At 36.4% G+C, this 22,030-nt stretch overlaps 3 protein-coding genes across 3 annotated transcripts; 2 read left to right on the plus strand and 1 right to left on the minus strand.

The window, feature by feature from the left end:
* Nucleotides 1-8,345: 8,345 nt before the first annotated feature.
* LOC18025624 (nitrate regulatory gene2 protein) lies at nucleotides 8,346-12,736 on the plus strand. The gene is made up of 6 exons (XM_006408601.2): nucleotides 8,346-8,509; nucleotides 9,904-10,968; nucleotides 11,103-11,174; nucleotides 11,257-11,471; nucleotides 11,555-11,778; nucleotides 11,873-12,736. The coding sequence occupies exons 2-6, from the start codon at nucleotides 9,912-9,914 to the stop codon at nucleotides 12,540-12,542; spliced, it is 2,238 nt and encodes a 745-aa protein (XP_006408664.1). The 5' UTR covers nucleotides 8,346-8,509; nucleotides 9,904-9,911; the 3' UTR covers nucleotides 12,543-12,736.
* A 410-nt stretch (nucleotides 12,737-13,146) lies between these two features.
* On the plus strand, nucleotides 13,147-13,815 carry LOC18025625 (S-protein homolog 21). The gene has a single exon (XM_006408602.2). The coding sequence runs from the start codon at nucleotides 13,186-13,188 to the stop codon at nucleotides 13,603-13,605; it is 420 nt and encodes a 139-aa protein (XP_006408665.1). The 5' UTR covers nucleotides 13,147-13,185; the 3' UTR covers nucleotides 13,606-13,815.
* Nucleotides 13,816-20,818: 7,003 nt separating this feature from the next.
* LOC18025626 (NDR1/HIN1-like protein 13) lies at nucleotides 20,819-21,806 on the minus strand. Its single transcript, XM_006408603.2, has one exon. The coding sequence runs from the start codon at nucleotides 21,661-21,663 to the stop codon at nucleotides 20,881-20,883; it is 783 nt and encodes a 260-aa protein (XP_006408666.1). The 5' UTR covers nucleotides 21,664-21,806; the 3' UTR covers nucleotides 20,819-20,880.
* Nucleotides 21,807-22,030: the final 224 nt, after the last annotated feature.

Consider the following 22,030-nt stretch of genomic DNA (forward strand, 5'->3'; position numbering starts at 1 on the left):
GGGTGTTGGAAGTCAGGGCATACCAAGAAATTCTGTCAAGAGAAAAGAATCACATGCAATTCATGTGGCAAGCTCAGAGATGATGATAAGAACTATTCGTAAGCCTCATCTCTCAGATGCTGAACTGCCCACTCAACTTTGTACTTGACAAGGCACGTGATCGACCCAAAGTTGTGCTCCAACGACTTTCTTAATGGTTTGTTTTCACTGGGTCAGTTCCATGGATCCATACCAAACTCTCTCATAAGTCTCAGCATCTCATGGTAGGTAAGCATATGGGGGGTATCCTTGTGCTGGAGGTGATGCCTGCATTGGAAGTGGAGGAAGCAAATTTGGCACCCCATTTCCTTGCATTGGTGTCTGTCATGTGGCCACACCTGGAGCTATTTCGGCCATTAGGATATGCTCTAACAATGATCCAAGCAGCTGCTGAATTCCCTGCAACACAACCGCTCTCATAATTGCACCTACGGTCATTGGATCCGCTGCTTAAGGCACACCTATTGCTGCTTAAGGCACACCTATTGCTGCTTGACCTTCTACAGCAACATCTTTTTGCATGATGACTTATACTTCATCCACATGGTCAGCTGTGTTTCTTTCCTGGTTCCTGTTTCCATTGCGCTAAGATCTTTCTATTCTGAATTAGAAACTCTCAGATTAGATATTCAGCCCTACAGAAGCACCCATAGAACACTGACTCAAGCTTTAGGTCGTTGGTGCCAAAACAAATTCACATTCTATATGTAAATCCCCATAAAATAAAATTTGAAGTAATAAAAATGTATGAACTTTTAATATTTGAAAACCAGTGTAACACTTTTTTTTAAGTTCCAAAACACCGCTTGGATCAAAACCAGATTGATTAACTTTACTTTCTGATATAAAATTGAGACACCCTAGTCTCAAGCTCTTGCACTTAACCGTGTTTAAAACCAAAACTGACTCATTAAATACTTAACCATAGTCTAAAGCTATTTACTAAATTGAACCAAGAATTAAAAAGTGATAATGGTAAACAAGAATTCAAAATTAGAAAAAGAAATCAACATAAATATCTTTAAAACTTTAAATAAAATAAAACACCAACTTTAAATCAAACATGGAAGGATGCTATGGAAAGAGGACACCAAGAGCTTTCTAATAGTATGCAGATTGCTTCCAAATTGCTACTGGTTACACTACAAGAAAGAGGCCCATTTCTAACGATTTTTACGTCGATTATAAATCGTCGTAAATTTACGATTCAGTTACGTCGAATTACGACACGGACCTTTTTGTCATAATTTCGACTTAAAATTTTGTTGTCGTAAAATCAACGTAAAATTACGACAATTATACGATGATTAAACAAGGATTCAACTATCATCGTAACTTTGTCGTAAGTTTTACATCCATTATACGACGATTTGGCCTCCACCTTGTATTCAATGTAATCTCAATGTAAGCTTGATGTAACACTGATTTCGACGTAAATTTGATGTAAATATTCAATGAAAATATTTTGGTAACCAAACAAAAATCTATATATACCCCCCCCCCTCTCTTCTCTCATTATTCTACCAAACAAAAAAAATATACAAAGACAATTTTTTGAGTCTTTGAATGTTTGAGTATAATTTTAGTAGTTGAAAATAAGAACAAAGTTAAAAACAAAAAGTTGATTTTTTGTTTTTAAATTGTCTATTTACGATCTACCAAAGTGGATGTATACGCCTAAAAATGCTGAGGGGGCGTTGACTGAAGACTTCAAAAATGGCTGGGAAATATTCATGTACTAAGCCGGCCTTATGCAAACAATAATATAAAGCGGCAAAATGTATTGTCCTTGTCTGAAATGAAAAAATAGGAAACATATTCTTATTGACATTGTGTGAAAGTATTTATTGAATAGAGGGTTTATGCCGTAATACTTTATTTGGTATCAACATGGAGAGGGCTATTGTAACAACCCGGTTATTAAGATAAAGCGGACGGGCGGCCGCGAGAGAAATGCTAAGTCGGAACGAATCAGGGAAAATCTGGATTTGGCTGGAAGAGCATGTTTGCCGAGGGAGAAGTGATTTTTATCAAGGAACGAAGAAAATGGCCGAGAGAAAACGACTTTGGCCGATAAAATCAGCTTTTGCCGGGAAGACTTGCTGTTTTATCGAGAAAGTCTGGTATAGCCAGGGAAATGTATTTTAGCCCGGGAACGATGGAAAATGCCGAGAAAATCAGTCTTTAGCCGAGAAAGTCAGATTATGGCCGAGCAAAGAAGGTAGCCGAGGAAAACTGAAGTTTTGCCGAGAGAATTAATTTTTTACCGATGGATCAGATTTTGGCCGAGAAGCAGCGGTTTAGCCGAGAGAAGCTAAGTCCGAGCGTAAAAGCTTCGCGAAACTGGGAAGTATGGATTTTGGTCGACGGAATTGGATTTTGGCCAAGGAACCGTGAGCGAGTGTCAAGGCCAGTCAGTCCATCTTGGATCAGTAACGAAAAGCGAAAATTTGGTGGAGGTTACTTCCGGATAAGAACAGATGTGGCTAGACTTGGTCCACACACTTGGCACGAAAATGAGTAAACTTAGTGTTTATGCAATGGTGTGGCTGGTTCTGGACCACACATTTGGCATGGAAGCAAGGCAGCTTAGTGTCCAAGGCTGATGACTCGTGCACAGCGTTTTTGACAAGTGTTTACCAAGTGACAGCGCATGGATACCACCCTGAAACCTATAAATACCCACCTTCAGCTCTTAGTTTTCCACACTTAGAAATCAGAGAAATTCTAGAGTGAGAAAGTAGAGAGAGAAAGAGGGAAATGGTGAGTATTTTGGGTAGGAGTTAGCTAGCGGAGAATGGTAGCACGGTGCTGGCTCAGCGGACGGTCGGTAAGCCGTAGAGTAAACCCTTTTCTGTTTAGATCTTGTCCTAGTCTACGTATTCATTAGGTCTATATGGTTATAGATCTAAGGGAATCTCGGAGTTAGAAGCAAGAGAGGTTAAGATCGGAGCGGGATCTGCGTAAAAGGGTGAGTTCCGGTAGATAGGAACTAATGGTTTTGTGCAGGGAACCATGGATCGGTCCAGGCGGGACTGCGATCCACGGTTAAAAGTAGATTGCGTAATTGTGTGCTAGGTATTATTCTGTTTGTGGGTGAGGTTGTGAGCGATCCCGTGTTTTCCGGTAACTCACGTGTGATCCTACTTCCGAAATACGGGAGTTAGTGGTATTGCCGGTTTACAACCACCACGTCTCTGTTTTTGCGTGTTGTGTGTTTATGTGTGGCTTAGTGTTAGACTTAATTATGAGATCTGGGATAGAGTCTCGTTTTTAAGTCGGGAAAACACTTAGTCCTTGAATGAATTTAGTAATGGTCGGCCGTGAGGGGACTATGGTCACCACGGGCCGTTGGCTTTGCTAAAAAACTGGAAAGGTCATGAGGGGATTCAGGAAGGAACCCCTATGGACCTATGTGTGTTTTGCGTAAAACCACGGTGGAGATTCAGTGAGGAATCTGTGGTTTGTTTGTTTGTTGCGTAAACCACGGAAAAGGTTAGTGGAACCTTGTGGTGCGTTAGGACACAAGCCTAGAGACTCAGAGGGATACTTGGGTTGCTCCCATGGCCGAGTGCTGCATGACGATGCGGCCCGACTGGTCGAGTGAAGGACCGCGAAGTCGGAGGCGAATCCGGTTCATGTACCTGAGTGGCTATGAATGTGTGGGAGGTTCGTCGGGCTAGAAGCTGTCATAGAAATCGTGCAGTAAGGCACGTAGGACGTAGGGATCCCGTACGGTCGTTTATGTGTGTTGAGTTGTGTTTAGCTTCCACATGTGCATACGATGATTGTTGCTTGATGTTGTGTGTGATTGTGTGATGATTGCTTTGAACTGTTTGTGTGCTTGTTGAGTGTTCATTGCTTTCATTTGATTGTTGAGCTTCGGCTATTTTGGGGTTGGGTCAGGGTGACTAACCGTAGACGGGTTCCGGACTCACTAGGCATTTAGTAGAAATGCTCATTATACGAATTTTGTCCTGCAGGTAACCTATAGACGGGAAACCATAGAGGGTTCGTGGGACGCTAGGCCGCCGGAGTAGTTTGACATTGTGAGTGTAAGCATAATAGATTGTATTATGTAGACTATTTTGACTCGAGCTCAATTATATGTTTTGGTAACCGTTTGTAATATGTTAATAGTAATAATAAAAGAGATTTTATGGAACTCCTCGCTTTGCCTGATATTAGACCTCGTCCGGGTCGAAACAACTCAAGACTAAGGTACGGGTTGCAAAGCCTTAGGCCTTGGTCGAGAGGCATGGTTTCGAGAACGGTCTAGCTAAAGTAGTATGTGATGCTTTGGCCGGACTGTCTCCGTTATCATTCTGTGGCACTCTGGTTTTTTTCTATTCATAGATCGAATCGGGGGTGTTACAAGCTATGGTCAAAGTAGTGGTCGGATTGCTGCTGGGATCAGAGTAGTCAAGTTCAGGGTCGTCAAGATCAGGATAGAATGCATGATATGGTTACTGATGCATTTCATGAAACACATGATGATATTGTTGAGGAGCCCAATGCAGATCCGAAACGCTTTTATGATATGTTAAACGCTGCAAAACAGCCTCTCTACGATGGATGTAGAGAAGGTCATGTAAATTATCATTAGCAGCTCGGATGATGACAATTAAAACTGATCACAATGTATCTGACTTTTGCGTGAAGGATTGGTCATATCTTATTAAAGAGTATATGCTGGAGGATAATTTGGCAGCTGAAACATATTATGAAATTCAGAAGTTGGTTTTTAGTCTTGGATTGCCTTCTGAGATGATTGATGTATGTGTTGATAATTATATGCTTTTCTGGAGAGATGATGAGAAGTTTAAGGAATATCGTTTCTGCCAAAAATCAAGATATAAACCGCAAACAGCTGGGCGTAAGAAGATTCCGTACCAACGAATGTGGTATCTTCCTATAACTGATAGGTTAAAAAACACTATATCAATCTGAACGGACATATGCATCGATGAGGTGGCATCCAGAACATTCACAAACATATGCCAAAATGACTCCCCCATCTGACGGAAAATCTTGGAAACATATTAACACCGTACATCCAGACTTTGCTAGATCTAAACAGAATGTTTATCTTGGTCTTTGCACTGACGGGTTTTGTCCATTTGGTATGTCTGGTAGGCAATATTCTTTATGGTCAGTGATCCTTACGCCATATAACCTTCCCCCAGATATGTGCATGCAAAGAGAGTTTTTGTTTCTAAGTATCTTAGTCCCTGGTCCAAATCAACCGAAGAGGGCTTTGATGTCTTTTTGCAGCCACTCATACATGAGTTAAACCAGTTGTTGCATGTCGGAGTACGAACATATGATAGTTCGAGTGGTAAAAACTTTACGATACGAGCGGTGCTTATGTGGAAAATAAGCGACTTCCCGGCATACGGAATGCTATCAGGTTAGACGACGCACGGGAGGTTATCATGTCCTTATTGTCTTGATAGGAATGATGCATTTCAGCTTAAACATGGTAGCAAAACCTGTTGGTTTGATTGTCACCGTTGTTTTCTACCATCCTACCATTAATATAGAAGAAACAGGCGTTTGTTTAAAAAGAACAAAGGGGTTCGTCTCCCTCCACCAGTGTACCTAACAGGGGCAGATCTTGAAGCACAAATAGATCATTGGTGTGGACTTGAAACGGTTCCACGAGGAGAAAATTGGCACACTCCAGCAAATATGCCTGAAGGATATGGGGTTCATTATAATTGGCACAAAAAAAAATATTTTGGGATCTGCCGTACTAGAAAGATCATTTCTCAGACACAATCTTGATGTAATGCACATTGAGAAGATTTTTTTTATAACATCATGCCTACAGTGTTGAACGTGCAAGGAAGAACCAAAGACCGCGTCAAATCATAGATGGACTTTCCTGATATATGCAATAGAATTGAGTTGCATATTGTGAGTAATGGGAAAGCACCAGTTCCTGTATTTTGGTTGGGTGTAGAACAAAAACCTGCATTGTTTAATTGGGTATCATCTGCTGTGAAATTTCCTGATGGATATGTATCTAATCTGGCTAAATCTGTGGAGAAATAACAAAAGTTTTCAGGGATGAAGAGTCATGATTATCGTGTGTTTATGCAACGATTACTTCCTTTTGCATTTGCTGAACTACTACTGTGACATGTCCATGAGGGACTAGGAGGCATTGGAGCATTCTTCCGTGATCTAAGTACGAGTTTTTTATCCTCGCATCACAAGCAGAACAAGTCACATTTGTTCCATATCCCCGAGTTCGAAATACTGGGATTTCATGGTTAGCGGTTATTGTTGCTCCAAAGGGTATAATTGATGGTGTAGATCTCCCGCCTATGCAACAAGATGATTGCGTTGACATAAATGAACTAGAGGTTGAAGAACACGTTCTTTTAATTGATCCACGTAATCAAGAAGTTGAAGAGCTGCATGCAAGTGACACTGAAGAAGATTCATATGAATTTGAAGAAAGTAGTGATGATGATGATGAGAATGAGGACGGCGATGAACGCAATGACATATCCTCGGAAGACGAATCTGAATGATAACTATGATCAATTTGTATCATTAGAATGTAATTTTAAATGGGTATGGCTGTGAAAGGTTTTAGCGTTTATAAAAGTGACTTTTTTACTTATAAATATGTTAAACAGAAAGAAAATCTAAATTCGCAAATTGTTAGAGATTGACTTTAGGATATTATTGACTTTACGACGAATTTACGACAATTTCATTAAAATCATCGTAAATTCGTCGCAATGCTCTGACCCTCATCAATAGGGTTTCAGCTATCTCACCTTATACATTTGTTTTTTTTATATAATTTTTTTTAGCAAACACAATTATTCTATAAGGAGATACAATATAAGTACAAAAAGTTGTAAATCTGTTTTAAGTATTACGACAAACTAACGATGATATTCTACAAATCGTCGTTAATTCGACTTAAACTTGAGACCCTAAAACTTACAATCATGATTTCCTGGCCTATTTGATGGATTTAAAGCATGGAAATTATATGGTTTATCTTCTTATAAGATATACATATCAGTTATAGACAAAAAAAAAAAATTTACCAAAATTTCACATATGTATGTTATCAAGTGTTCTTAAGTACTTATATACATTTAGAGAAATATGTTAGGGTTCATCTTAAACATTCAAAAATCCATCATTATGATATATATACTTACTAGTACTTGTATTATACTCATATACAATGTTTAGTGATGCATGGAGATACTTTGTCATATACAATTTTTTCATTTTATCAAAATTTCAAAAATACGTCGTGAATTCGTCGTAATATTCGTCGTAATATTACGACGAATTCACGACGATCCATAAAAACCATCCATTATTTAAAATAATGATATTTTAAATAACGTTGTAAATTCGTCGTAATATTACGATGAATTTACGACGAAAAGTCTATTTCAAAGTCTGACTCTTATCCAAATTATTGAGGGTTTGGGAAGTAATTTTGGTTATCCGAATTTTTCTATTTCTTTCTTGGGAACATTTTGAGTAATATTTTTCAATATTTGAATTACATATTCTCGTAATTTTCTGTGATTTTTCATCTCAATTCTCAAAAGGAACATTTTTTGTGGATTCTTGGTTTACAAATGCACTCAGATCTTACTCTTTCAACATTTCCACTTTCTTAAAGAAAGATCACTAATAAAACAATGAAAAAAACAGGCTAATAATATCTCTCTCCACGATGAACTATAAATATTTTTGAGCTATCTTTTGTTTATTTTTATCACATGAGATTTATTTATCGTCAAATTAGTAGAATATAGATGTAACCATACAATGGTGGAGCCACATGAAGTAAGTCGGAGTCATTCGCCCCCAATAAATTTTAAAAAAATTGGTGTAACTTATTAAAGCCCAATATCAATGTTCACACTCATAGAATTATACATACCTCTATTTGTTTTTAATGAAAAAAATTTCTGGCATCATAGTTTAACCTATTTTTGCCATTTGACTTTAAAAAAAAAAAGGTGTTCAAAAAAAATGTAGCCATAGTTAGAAAGTTTTTTGTTTAATTTTTTTCAGAAGTACAATATATAATATTTGACCCATAAAAAAAAGGAGAAAAAACCCAAAAGAAAAGGAAAAAAGACCAAGACAATTGATGTCAAAAAAATAAAAATAAAAAAGAGACAAACAAAACTGTAAAAAAGTGGCCTGTGTGAGAATAAATAACAACGGCAGAGAAAGTTACCGTTTTTGAGTCGATCTCTCCTTTACAAGCAAGCAAAATGCTTTATCGCATGTCCTCTCCGCATAAGATTCCTCTCTACCCGTCTGATTCGCTTTGCTGACTCACACCTCTGACCTCTCTCTCTCTTTTCTTGGCCTCCTCTACTGTTGTAGAAGACGTTTTCATTTGATCCTTTCGTTGCGTAACTCCATCCTCAAGCTTCTCTCTCTCGCTCTCTTCTATTCGGTCTCTTAGGTAATCGCCGTTTCTCAATCTCATTTTCTCTGCTGCTTCTTGGGTTTTTGTTTTCTTTTTCTCCTGGGTTTCTTCTACTTTGTGTGAGAAAGCCACTAGATTCGGTAAAATCTCTTTCTAGGTGGTTTCTTCTTCTAGTCTAATGGTCCAATTTTATTTTGGGTTTCTTTTTCCTTTCCCGTAAAAATCTCTCCTTTTTTTGCTGTTTGGTCACACTATTCAGTTTTCCTGAGGTTCTGATATTCGATTGTTCAGTTAGTAACTTTGTTTTACGTCTTGCACAGTTTCTGGGTATACCTGAAATTCCGATTTTTCACAAAAAGTTGCCTCTTTTGTGTGATTCTGATTGATTCTGGAACCTGGTTCTAATGCGTTTCTGTGAAAGTCTTACTCTTTTCATCAGGAGATTTCTCTAGAACTTTTGACATTTTGTATAACAGGTTACTAGGTTATAGGAATATCTCAGATTGCATTATGATTTTGCCGTTTTACCTCTCTGGAATTGTTGCTAGATATTGGTTTTTTAGGTTGTTCCATGATTTTGGTATGTATGATGGAGCCTGAAACTTTGATTGTGGTATTTGATTGATCATATTTCTTATTCTACTTGTGTTTGTGTTGTGAGCAACCTAAGCTTGTTCCTTTTGTTTCATAGTACTTATCTGTTAGATGGACTTTTCTCTGTGTACATTGTCTTGGATTTATGTATTCTTGAGATTCAGTTTTGAGGGAATGATCATGTTTACCTAATAGTATCTATCCTGCAGTGCATAGTTTTAATTTTTCGATGCAAGTTGAGAACAAAGGGCTCTGTTTCTTCTCTCATATTCAACATGAATACAATGATACTCTGGCACCTTTGCATTAGATAGTTCATTGAAACAAATGACTTTCTATAGGATTTGGTGCATTGATGCTGAGATTACTGTATCGCTGAAAGAATATATCAGATTTTCCTATCATTTTGGTTTTTCTGGTAGTGCTCGTTTAGTAAATGTAGTTAACTTGATAATCTTGTAAGTATTTTGTGATCCATTGAAGCGGTTTTGTTTTGGTTTAGGTAGTTTTGTTAGCGTTAAGGATGAAGAATAGGAATTTAACAAAGGTTGAAGTCAGAAAAATAAAAATGCAGAACACAGTTCCTTCGATATAAACCGATAAACTCTTACCAAGCCTATTTGGTAGGATGGATCTCATCGACTAGTCCTCGTTCCTAATTATAAGAAGTCTCCAAAACCACTTACTAGAACAATTCCTAATACTTCATGTCCTTATTAACAATATAATTCCTGTTAAAACTATTCTTGTATTTCTGTCAGTTTTATGTTCTTTATGTAAGATAGTATTTCTGCAGGTGGTAGATCTAAATCTGTAACTTGTTTTTTGCATGTAAGCTTGGACAATGGGTGCATCAACATCTAGAATAGACGAAGATAAAGCCTTACAGTTATGTCGTGAAAGAAAAAAATTTGTCCAGCAAGCACTCGATGGAAGATGTTTGTTAGCTGCTGCTCATGTTTCATACGTGCAGTCTCTTAAGAGTACCGGAACTGCCCTGAGGAGATTTGCTGAGACCGAAGTTCCGGTTGAATCTTCCTTGTACACATCCACTAGTGCAACACCAGAACAAGCTCTTGCTTTAACCGAGAAATCAGTTTCTCATTTGTCTTACTCTCCTCCACCTGCCTCACATTCCCACCACGATACGTATTCTCCTCCTCCGTCGCCTCCTAGTTCCAGTTCATTCCAGGTTAACCATATGAAATTCAGAGGATTTTCTTCAAAAAAAGTGGAAGAGAAACCGCCGGTTTCAATTCTCTCCACTGTTGTCACCTCATCTAGTATCCCACAAAGCAGGTCTGTGGAAAAGATGGAATCAACCCCATTTGAAGAATCTTCTTCCATACCATCCGAAACACCTCCTTGGGATTATTTTGCTCCTTCTCATCCAATCGACAAACAGTTTTCTTCTTCTCATGTTGGGAATGGTCATATGCCGAGATCTGTTAAGGGGGAAGATGAAACTCCAGAGGTGGAGGAAGATGGTGATAACTTTTCTTTTCATGAAAGGGAAGAGTCCAGAGATTCGGATGATGATGAATTTGATGAGCCAACAAGTGATACACTTGTTAGAAGCTTTGAAAACTTCAATAGAGTGAGTCGGGATCACAGTGCTTTGCCTCATAGAGAGGGAGTGGAAAACGAGTTCTCAGACGCTGAGAAAAGTAAAACTCCCGAGTTATCACCACCAGTGACGCCATTAGCATCTGCTACTCCAATGAACAAAACTTCAAACAAGGGAGGTCACACCGAGAACAAGAATCCTCCCAGGGACTTCTTGTCAAGCATGAAAGAGATAGAGTTGCTCTTTGTTAAAGCTTCAGAGACGGGAAAAGAGGTTCCCAGGATGCTGGAAGCCAATAAGTTGCATTTCCGTCCTATAGTTCCATCAAAAGAAAGTAAGAATTGGTCATCTATTGATGGTTTTTTTGCACATATACATGTCTACTGTTTCTCTGCAACTTGCCTACTGTTTAAGATTCACATTTTGAAGAACAAACAATCCTTTAACCGCATATCTCTGCTTTTGTAGGTGGATCTGGTGCATCATCACTGTTCAAAAGTTGTCTCTCTTGTGGGGAAGACCCCAAAGATGTACCAGAAGGTAATAATTTTACTTATTTTCATTTTTTGTTTAACTGTTTTTGATTTTATGGAGTAGTTACAGTTTGAGCTGTTTGTTGCAGAGCCTGCTCAGAACTCGGTTAAATACTTGACCTGGCATAGGACTGAATCTTCTCGATCCTCATCTTCTCGGAATCCTCTCGAAGGAATGAATTGTGATGATGTGGAAGAGCTCAATAGCAATCTCTTTGAAAACATCTGCATGATTGCTGGAAGCCATGCCTCAACTCTAGACAGACTGTATGCTTGGGAGCGGAAGCTCTATGATGAAGTTAAGGTAGTTATAGTTCCCTGTACCGAGTTAACAAAACAAGAAAATGCACACTCAAAGTATTTAAAGTGTTTTCTTTTCGGTTTCAGGGGAGTCAAACTGTGCGGAGAGAGTATGACGAAAAGTGCAGAGTATTGAGAGAACTTGAATCAGAAGGTAAAGGTTCACAAAGAATTGATAAGACACGTGCGGTTGTCAAAGACCTTCACTCTAGAATCAGAGTTGCGATTCATAGGATCAACTCAATATCAAGACGGATTGAAGAACTCCGTGACAAAGAGCTACAGCCTCAACTTGAGGAACTCATCGAAGGGTATGCCTTAAGGCCACTCTTCAGTAGACTCAATTCTTTTTTATTTCAAGATTGACCTAAACATTAATATCTACCATTTCTTGGATGTGAATAGGTTGAGTCGAATGTGGGAAGTGATGTTGGAATGCCACAAGGTTCAGTTTCGGTTAATCTCAGCGTGTCACAGAAGCGGAAACATTAAACTCAACATGCAATCGGAGTTGCACAGACAAGTAACATCTCAGCTTGAAGATGAGCTAAGCGCGTTGGCCTCAAGCTTCACAAAGTGGATCACAGGCCAGAAATCATATATCAAAGCGATAAACGAATGGCTTGAGAAATGTGTCCCTTTACAAAAACAATCCTCCAAGCGAAAAAGGCGTGGGGCACAACAACTGTCTCTGAAAGACTATGGTCCTTCCATTTACGCAACATGTGGAATCTGGCTAGAAAAGCTCGAAGCTTTACCAACCAAAGAGGTTTCGAGCTCCATTAAAGCACTTGCTTCTGATGTAGCCAGGTTCTTGCCACGACAGGAGAAGAATCGCAACAAGAAACATCGGTCTGGTGAGAACAAAAACGATCTGACAAGTCACATGTTCCAAGATGAGACATTGGAGGATTGTGGTCCGGGTTTTGATCGATTTAGGACAAGCTTGGAAGGATTTGTTGGCCAACTCAACCAGTTTGCAGAGTCATCAGTGAAAATGTACGAGGATCTTAAGCGGGGAATCCAAGAAGCCAAGAACAGGTACGAGCAGTTGAAGGCTAATTTCCCAGGGTAACTGATTTTTTTTTTCCTGGGAAAAATGGAGTTTTGGCAGGTCAAAGTTTTGGGATGGGAAATTGGGTTTGGCATTTGTAAATGCAAAAGACTAAAGATATGTATAAGAATATTGCTTAAAGCATGAATGTGGAAGATAGTTGTTATACAGTTTGTGCCTTTATGGACAAATAAAGATAATTATGGTTTTCGCTTGTCCAACTGTTTGAGAATACAATCTAGTCAATATCATAGAGTTTTATTTGGGCAATATGTATTCCCTTACAGGTCTAATTTTTAAAAAGATTGCTTCTCTAAAGATAAACTAGAAATTAACCCGCCTTATAGCCCTGAGGGATTTTTTTCTCAAAACTAGTTTAAAACATTTTGAAAAATAATTTTGACCAAGGTGGGTTAAGATAAACCGAACCGATCTGGATATAGGAAGGGCTCTTAATAGGGTGTGCAGTCCATCTCAAACATCCACCATCAATTTATTGTTTCGATTTGATACCTCAAATATTAATAGTAAACTTTTAAATAATAGAAAAAGGAAACTGTATATTCAAAAATAACGGTATATAAGAGTATATATAACACCATAAACCAGAAAACAAGTTAACAAGATAAAAAAAAAAAAACAACATTAAAAACATTTAGAAAGAATGAAAAATCTTACAATCTTTCTATTTGTTTTTGCACTTTGTATGATTGGCAATGTATATGGAGGCAATCCATTTAAAGGGAAAAAGACAACTCTCTTATTCAGGAACGGCCTTGCGTACAAGAAATGGCTCAAGGTACATTGTAAATCTAAGAACAACGATATGGGTGCCAAATATCTGAGACCGGGAGGAATGGATTACCAGTTCAGTTTCCACGATAACGTTTTGGGAGGCACGCTATTCTGGTGTACACTTAGCAAAGGACCTGATTATAAGATCTCTAAGAGGTTTAACGCCTATGTGCAGGGCAGTGGTGGAAAGCCTCATGGTGGCTCTTATAATTATATAGCTCAAGATGATGGCATCTATCACAGTAATCTTGTGGAATTTAAACTTCGGAGGCTGTATGGTTGGAACTAGAGATCCTGTTTATAATCACTCTCTCTTTCTCTTTCTCTCTGTCACTCGATCGTGTTCTCATAAATTTCAAACATACTAGTGCATATACTATTATTAACATCATTAACTTAATATTCTTGTTATGATATATTTCAAAATATCAATGATATACTTGTAACACATTCTTATCTATTTCATTGTATTTTCAAACTTTAAAATTTGGTATATCTCAAAAATACAGACTTTATTCGGAATTTGAAAGAGAAAGCATAACTCTTCAAATATACTTCACTTTCAGTTGATATATGAGCATGTATTATTTCATGTCATTAAATTTTTTTTGCAAAAGTCATGAATATGACAGGAAAAGTATTCTTATTGGCAACAGATTGGATTTCGATTGGACGGGTACATTAGAAACTATTGTTACTTTTACATTATCTTCCTTCGTCTCGTATTTCAAATAACAGTATTATTGTATTTGGCGGGAGTGTAAATCACGAATACATGGATCTAGGTACAAGTCCGTCTCGCAGCTGTTTCCGCAAATTGATAGGCTCACAAGAAATAGAATTGTCTCGCTCAAGTATGCAAATCCAAGATTAAGAGACCTCCTTCAAAAATGGTTTGAAGTCTCTCGAGAAGTCTGTGACTTGTGTTCTGTTTCACTTTATATTGACCCATTATGTATGAGTCTAGAAACTCGTTGTAAATGTTTTTTACTTTAATCAACGAATTTCACATGTTATACTAATAAAAGTTGAACAACGAATTTCACATGTTATTATTATACTAATAAAAGTTGAAGCTATATGCTTCTCAAGGTGTCCACATAGGATTTTAAAAAACAATTTTATTGGTCCATATCATCATTTAAATTTAAAGTTAAGAAAATTTTTCAAATTTTAATATTATTTTTGAATAGAAAATCAAGAAAATTTACAAATTCTAATATTATTGCTAAATAAAAAATTCTGTATAAATATTTTATTGGTCCACCTCACCATTAGAAATTAAAAAGTTTCCAAATTCTATTATTTTTTTAAAAATGATTAAAGATGAATAAATTATATATAAATTTATATTAATAATAAAAACTAAAATAAATAATTTTAAAATATAAAAAAAATTAAATTTAAATTAGATGTTTCAATTATATAAATAACTAAGAACAAATAAAATATTAAAATTTATTTACATATGTATACACATATATTTAGAAACTCCTACATTAACATCTAAATTTTTGTCACATAACTATAATAAATTGTAAGTTATTTTTTATGTGTGTACAACCATTTTATTAAAAAAAGTAAAAAAATGAGTTAGATTTTACTAGAGAATAAATCATTACAACGTAAAATTAAGAACCAACTTGACTAAACTAATATGTTTAACTATTAGCCACTACAAGTCGCTTTAATATTGAAAAAGAGAACGTAAAATCTCCAAAGCTTGGCCACTGGATTTAAGAAAAATGATAAATTTCAAGTAATCAGAGAAACATGTCAAGTGATTGATACCCAAAACTTTTGAAAAACGAAGCTCTAAAAATAGAGAAAGAGATTCCGTCATTAAGGCAAAAGAGACTGAGGTATCCGAGGAACATCTTTGGAATAATGGCATCTGATAAGGTTTTAGCAACCCAACCTGAACCACAAAGATAATAATTAGCTGAACCAAACAGCATCATAATACATTTAGTAAGCCTCAAACATGGAGGAGAGACCAAAATCACTTGCCGCAACGGATCTTGTGAGGGAGCTTTCAGCGTTAATATCTAAATATATTACAAATAAAACCTGAAGCTATATGCCTCTAAGAGTGTCCACATAGGATTTAAAATTTCAATTCTATTGGTTCACATTTAAAAGTAAGAAAAATTACAAATTTTAAAACTATATTGTTAAAAAAAATATATTTATAGACAAATAAAAGTTGAAGCTATATACCTCTAAGGATATTCACATAAAATTTAAAAGGTCAATGTTTTTAGTCCACATCAATAACTAAAATAAAAATAAAAATCTAAATTTTAAAATTATAATTGATGATACAAAACAATATAGGAACATTTGTTAATTTAAACTATTTTATTAGTAATAACAGTTTAACCATATTATTTTCAAGGCATCCACATCAACATTTAAAAATTAAAAAAAAAGTTTCCAAATTCTAATATTATGGGTAAAAAAAAATAAAAAAATCTCCATTAACAACAAAAATAAACCAACATGATATTAAAATCTTCAGCATCTGTTTTAGTTACAAAATTAATTTTTTATATATAAAAAATATGATACTTATATAAGTTTAAGTTACTTGATTTAAAGGTTTTTCAAGTAGAATTTTAAATAAATAATATTTATGATTTATATACATCTAAATTTCTGTCAAATATACAAAACATATTTCCACATAATCTTATAAAATATATTATGCAAAAATGATTGAAAAAAATACATTTGTATATTTGACTTGGAATTGTAATAAATTAATGAAAAAGTTCTTAGTTTTGAGTTATCCAGTTTGTTATTCATTTTTCTAAATTTGTATTTATTAAATTGTACCGATTTTGCCAACTTAATTATAATTAGAAGAAGTGACAATGAATATGATGAAACTGAATATAATCAAAAAAAAGAAATCATTAAAATAAAAAAAATGATATATTTATTGAAAAAAACAGATATAAAAAAAATAAAAATGAACATGATGAAAATTCTTTTTTATTTTTATTAGAAGATATGAGGTATAACCGTATAATCATTAAAAAATAATTTAAAAGTTAACACAAGTAATCGACAAAAATATATTTAATTCACAAATTTTGTGTGATTTTAATCGTTTCATATTCAACTATTTTTTGTTTCAAATTTAAAGTTGTTATTAATCTCAAAGAAAAAATTTGATTTATTAGTTTGTTTTTAATGAATAGATAAAAAAAAATTGTATTGGTTAAACAAGAGAAAAAAAATATTATTTAAAATTTAATTATTTTTATTTTTTTAAAGATTACATATATAATTGGAATGAAAGTGAAAATATCTTATCGTCATCTCAATACTATGTTTAAAAAGTAGCATTTGATTATTTTGTTAAATTTTTAATCGGTTTGAGTATATTAACTTATAAATGTTTGACCAAATAGTATGTTTAAAAAATAAACATATTGTATATAGATTAAAAAAAAAAAAAATTGAAACCTCACAATTTACATAAAAATTATTAGATTAACACCATAAAATGTTTAATATATTATTAAAATACTAATATATAAAATTTATATCCTAATAAATATAAATGATTGCATATAATTTTATCAATAAAATATCTACGCGTAGCGTGGACGCAAAATCTAGTTTCATCAAACAAATTCTCAAGATTTTTTTTTGCTCATGCACCACACGCGCCGACACATTTTCTCTCCCGAATCTCAGATCTAGTTTTTGCCGCATCTTCTCTCGATCTCCCTCTCCAGTTCCGGCGGCTTCGCTGCACGCTGCGAGAGGGTCGCCTCCCGTCACATCTAATTGCTCCTTCTCTCTGGCTCTGTTTTGTCGATGAGTCGAATCATTGGTTTGGTTCTTCTCTTGGGTCATGGGTTCTAGCAGTGTGTCTCCAGTTTGAGCTACCGGTTTTCCCGGGCGGCGTGTGGCACTAGGCATCTCCCTTGGTGGTTGGCTCTACTCTTCGTCAGCCCTTTATGATGAAATTCTTGATCTCGCTGGTGGTGCGCCTAGGAGTTGTTGAGGACGAATCTCTAGCGCCGACAGTTCTAGATCAGCGGTTTCCTTTTGGGTGCTCTTGTGTTGTGGTGCTTTCCGCTTGCTTATTTTGGCTCTGGTCTTGTTGGAGGTGATTTAGTTTGGTTGGTGACGCGGTCGTGGTTGGCTGTTTCTGAGTGGCAAGCAGTAGTTTATGCCGGTGTAGTGTTTATTCCAGTTTGTTTCCCGCTTAGTTTTCCGGTGTGGCGTCCGATGGGGGTTTTGCTTGTCTTCTCGCTTTAGTGTAGGTGTTATGTTCTATATGGCATGTTTAAGATTGTGTCTATTTTGGTTTGTGTCTTGTTTATCTTGCTTGCGGATGAGGTAATAGGGCTATTTGAGCTTGTCATCGCTTGGTCTGCTCGCTGGGAGGAAATTGGCTTGAGCGAATAGCGCTTCTTGGTTCAAATATTTTGGTGATGTGGTCATGGATTCAGCAAAACAACACGAGGTGATCCCAATGCCCATAGACGAACCAGACGGCCCTTCCAAAGTCGCAAGATGCCTTGAAGCTGAATCAGAGAAAACAATCGAGCATAAAGGCCAGCCCAACTGAAGCAGAGGTGAACACTTGGGTTCACCAACAAAATGGAATCAATGGAGGATATGATCGAGCCAGAATACTTTTGACTCCACCCAGAAATGAAGAATGATCTCAAACTCTTGGCCAAAGCATCTTCAAGCAACCCGAGATGACCCATGTGCTTTATTCAGCTCAAATGAAGAGCAATACCGACCGTTCCAGCTCAAATACTAATTGGTGAATATATTCAGCTCATCTAGAGCACATTACGAAGAAGAATCATCCTCAAATCTTCCCACACAGAGAAGATATTGAAGTTACAAACCAGCAGACCTCCAATGAATCCGGAGGAGACATATGACCACTCATTAATACATTCCAGCCTGACCAGAAGGATTTAAGACATGAAACTACTTGATATACAATCTGGATCCGTACGTAATAGGCACGGTGCGAGTTGGAATCAGCCCAATTGGAGCCCAGAAGAAGGAGTTATACAGTTTACAAATCGGGTGATCCTCAACTTATCTGATTTGGACATATGCGCCTTAACTGGAGAATTCCGACTAAACCGAGAGGAATTAAGCTGTGAACCAACTTGTTCTGGAATCTTGACTCATCAGAGAGTCCAGGATAGTTGGAATTACACCAAAACCGGTTTTCATTTGGGGGATACTCAATTTCTAAATCAAAGATTTCCAGACTTGCCTTATTTGGAACCTTACGGATTTAGGAGACTCCAGACGTATCATTGGCATCCAGGAGACATTTTTATGCTTCTAGAAGTTCCTCACAATACTCTAGAGTGCACTAGCACATGCTTTGGACCAGGCGGTTTGTGCTTTCAATTAAACCAACCGGGGCCAGTTATGGCAAGTATGAGACCAATCGGTTCAAATATGAGCAAACCAAGATATGGCGACCAGGAGAGATTCTGAGGCAACAAATGAAGCTTAGAAATACCTTCCCATGAACCATCACCCACAGGATCAGGCGGATCCTCTTGCAAGCTTACTTTTCCTATGTAGCTGTATTCACACTTGGTGCCATAAATCACCAACAGCTCTTTTCTCTTGAATGCGACAACTTGGACGTGTTTTATGAATATCAGAATTTTCTAGAGAAGCTCACTTATCCCCTAAAACCGTCCAGATACAAAGACGTCATCACATTTTCATATTTGGCCGAGATTCACTCATTTAGAGCCTAAGGGCTAGTTTTTTATTAGCTTTGATTTGTTTCTTTCTCTTCAGCATTTTAGAACGTGTAAGAGTATTATATAAGCTCCTCTTAGTCCATTGTAAAAACTCACATTTCAATCAATAAATACAAAGTTTCTTGTTTTCTTTCAAAGTTGTCTTTTTGAGGAATTATTCTTTTTTTTTAATACAAGTGTGTGATTCACTTCTATTTTTTAGAAGCCACAAATTTAGTTGTTTGTGTGACTCAAATAACTTGTTCACCGATTGATAGAGTCAATCATCCCATCGATTGAGAGAGTCAATCAAACCATCACCTTCTATCTTAACATCACGCCCACTTCCACAACAAAACTTGCAGGTATATTTGACAATCTTGTGAAGCATAAAATTTGGTGTGACTCCAATCTTATATCATTAGGATAGTCCTTTTTGAGTACTGGATCTAGTTTTAATAGCAGAACGTTGAAGCGTGACACTGAGGACTGTCATTGTTCACCTCTTTTGACTCCTATGAAACAATTTCGGCTGCCAGATGAAATATTTTTTAATATGCTTTTTGGGCATTTCTTTAGCCTTTCTTCTTGTTTTTTTCTATTCGCTCATATTTCTCGACTTTGTCTTACCTCGAGTATTCAAACTCCTTATCACTACTGTTTGACACATTTGCTTCAAAATTTTGAATAATAGTATTGATAGAATTTGCTTCCATGTTTTTTATTCTTTTTTTGGCATAAAACCAATCTTTTGGTCGAATAATTTCTTCGCACATTTTGTAATATCAGATCTTTTTATTTTTGATGAAATATTTACCATTTAGTAAAAACAAAATTCTCATTTCATTAAATATATATTTATTGCTTAATATGTGCTGAATCAGATCGCCTAACCATCTGAGAGATCGGAGACTTGAAGAGGCTCCTTGAAGACTTTGAAACCAAGTTTGTGCTCAATGTACTCATAGATGCCCGATATAGGTAGTGCCGCATGAGAAAAAGAGAGAGAGAGAGGATTACTATAATGAACTCATTGAGACTAATAAGTTTTCTATAATGCATTCATCGAGACTAAAAGAAATTTTTTGGCAGGTCAGTAACACAGGTTTAGGTTATCTTGTCTCTCCAACAACGTTTTAATGTATCTTTACACTCTCAAACTTGAACCGTACAAAAAAAAGTTTTTAATGTATACATTAAATAAGTTTCAACTTGGACTTCTCTCATTTGAAAAAAAATACTTACCGTCCAATCACACATTCACAATGTTATGATTTTTGATGATCCTAACACAGGTCTAGATTCTCTCTGTCTCTCCAACAACAATTTAATGTATTTCTACACTCTCAAATTTGAACCGTACAAAACAAAGTTTTTAACGTATACATTAAATAAGTTTCAATATGGAATTCCCTCGTATAAAAAAAAATACTTGTCCTCCAATCACACATTCACAATGACACTACTAACACAGGTCTAGGTTCTCTCGTCTCCACACAATAACGTTTTAATGTATTACTACACTTTCAAACTTTAACCGTACAAAAAAAAAAGTTTTTAACGTACATTAAATAAGTTTCAAATTGGAGTTCCCTCGTTTGAAAAAAATACTTGCCGTCCAATCACAAATTCACAATGTTATGATTTTATCAAAAATCAAACATTCAAAAATAAAACGCAAATCAATAGCCAAAAACATGAAAAAAATAAGTATCTGTAAAATCCTACAATCCAAAACAGCCTCTGTACTCTTTTTTTCTTTTTTTCTTTCTGACATTTGCAATTTTTTTTTTTTTTTTTTAAAAAGTGTATCACCAAAGGTCCACGTCATGGCTGCATTTTGTCGACACAATTCTCGACGGCGCCGTCAATTTATCCACCGTTACATCGCAGTTAACTTTAACAGTTATCGTCCACGTCTTAACGGAACCAACCTTAATCTTCACAGGGGCTTTAATCTTCACTTTAAACGGCATCGTTTTCTTACTCAGTTCATTACGCATCTCCTTGCGCATTGCACTCGTTAACTGAATCCTCGATCCCGTTAACGCCGTTTTAACCATCGTTACATTATTCGCCGGCTGATAAAACACCGGCAAGGCACCGTTACAGAGATCGACATCGTTATAGTAAATATCCACCGTGCTTCCTTTCTCGTAGTAGATCCCGATTTTTCCGTTACCGTTACGTGACCTAACGGTGACGTTGAATTTGGGGGAAATCGGAGACGGTGACGTCAGATTGATCCCAGAGACTGAGAATCCTTCAACGGAGTATTTCGGAGCTTCGGGACGGAAGACGAGGTAGAGAACCGTTAAGGAGATTCCGGCGAGGACGATGAGGATGAAAATCGCGGCGAGGATTGAGCAAATACAGCACCTGCAGCGACTGCGATTGACTTTTTTCCGAGAGAGGTATTGCAAGCGATGTGCGTTTTCCGGCGGCGGACGACGGTAGATCTGATCTTTTGGGACTTGGATCACGTAAGTCGCTGGTGGTGGAGCTGGTTTTTTTGGGAACTCGCCGGAGCTGAAATTACCGGAAAATTGACCGCTCTCTGGAGGTGAATCGGCGGGATAGACTCGTTCAGCCATTTGAGAAAGAGAGATTGATTCCTACAAAGTAACTGCGAAGATTGTGAAATAACTAAAGAAAATTTATCAGGAAAAATGAAACTGAGGAAGAAGAAGAATAATGTGACTGAAATTGAATTTGAAAATGAAAAATGAAGAAAACGCACAAGACTGTTTTTAATACAGAGAAGCGTTTTTATATGTCAAATAACTGAAAATATATATTAAGCTGGCGATAACGCGTATAGAAAAAAAAAAAACGTTCGCACGCGTTGGTCATGCAGGCCCCACATGAAATCCGAATACACTATATTCAACCTTTTAGATATTTTTTTTCTTTAAAGTTTAGTAGTAAATCAAGAAGTTATTATTAGTATTGAATCTGTCC

Source organism: Eutrema salsugineum, unplaced genomic scaffold (genome assembly GCF_000478725.1).
Source record: "Eutrema salsugineum unplaced genomic scaffold, Eutsalg1_0 scaffold_12, whole genome shotgun sequence".
Lineage (NCBI taxonomy): Eukaryota > Viridiplantae > Streptophyta > Magnoliopsida > Brassicales > Brassicaceae > Eutrema > Eutrema salsugineum.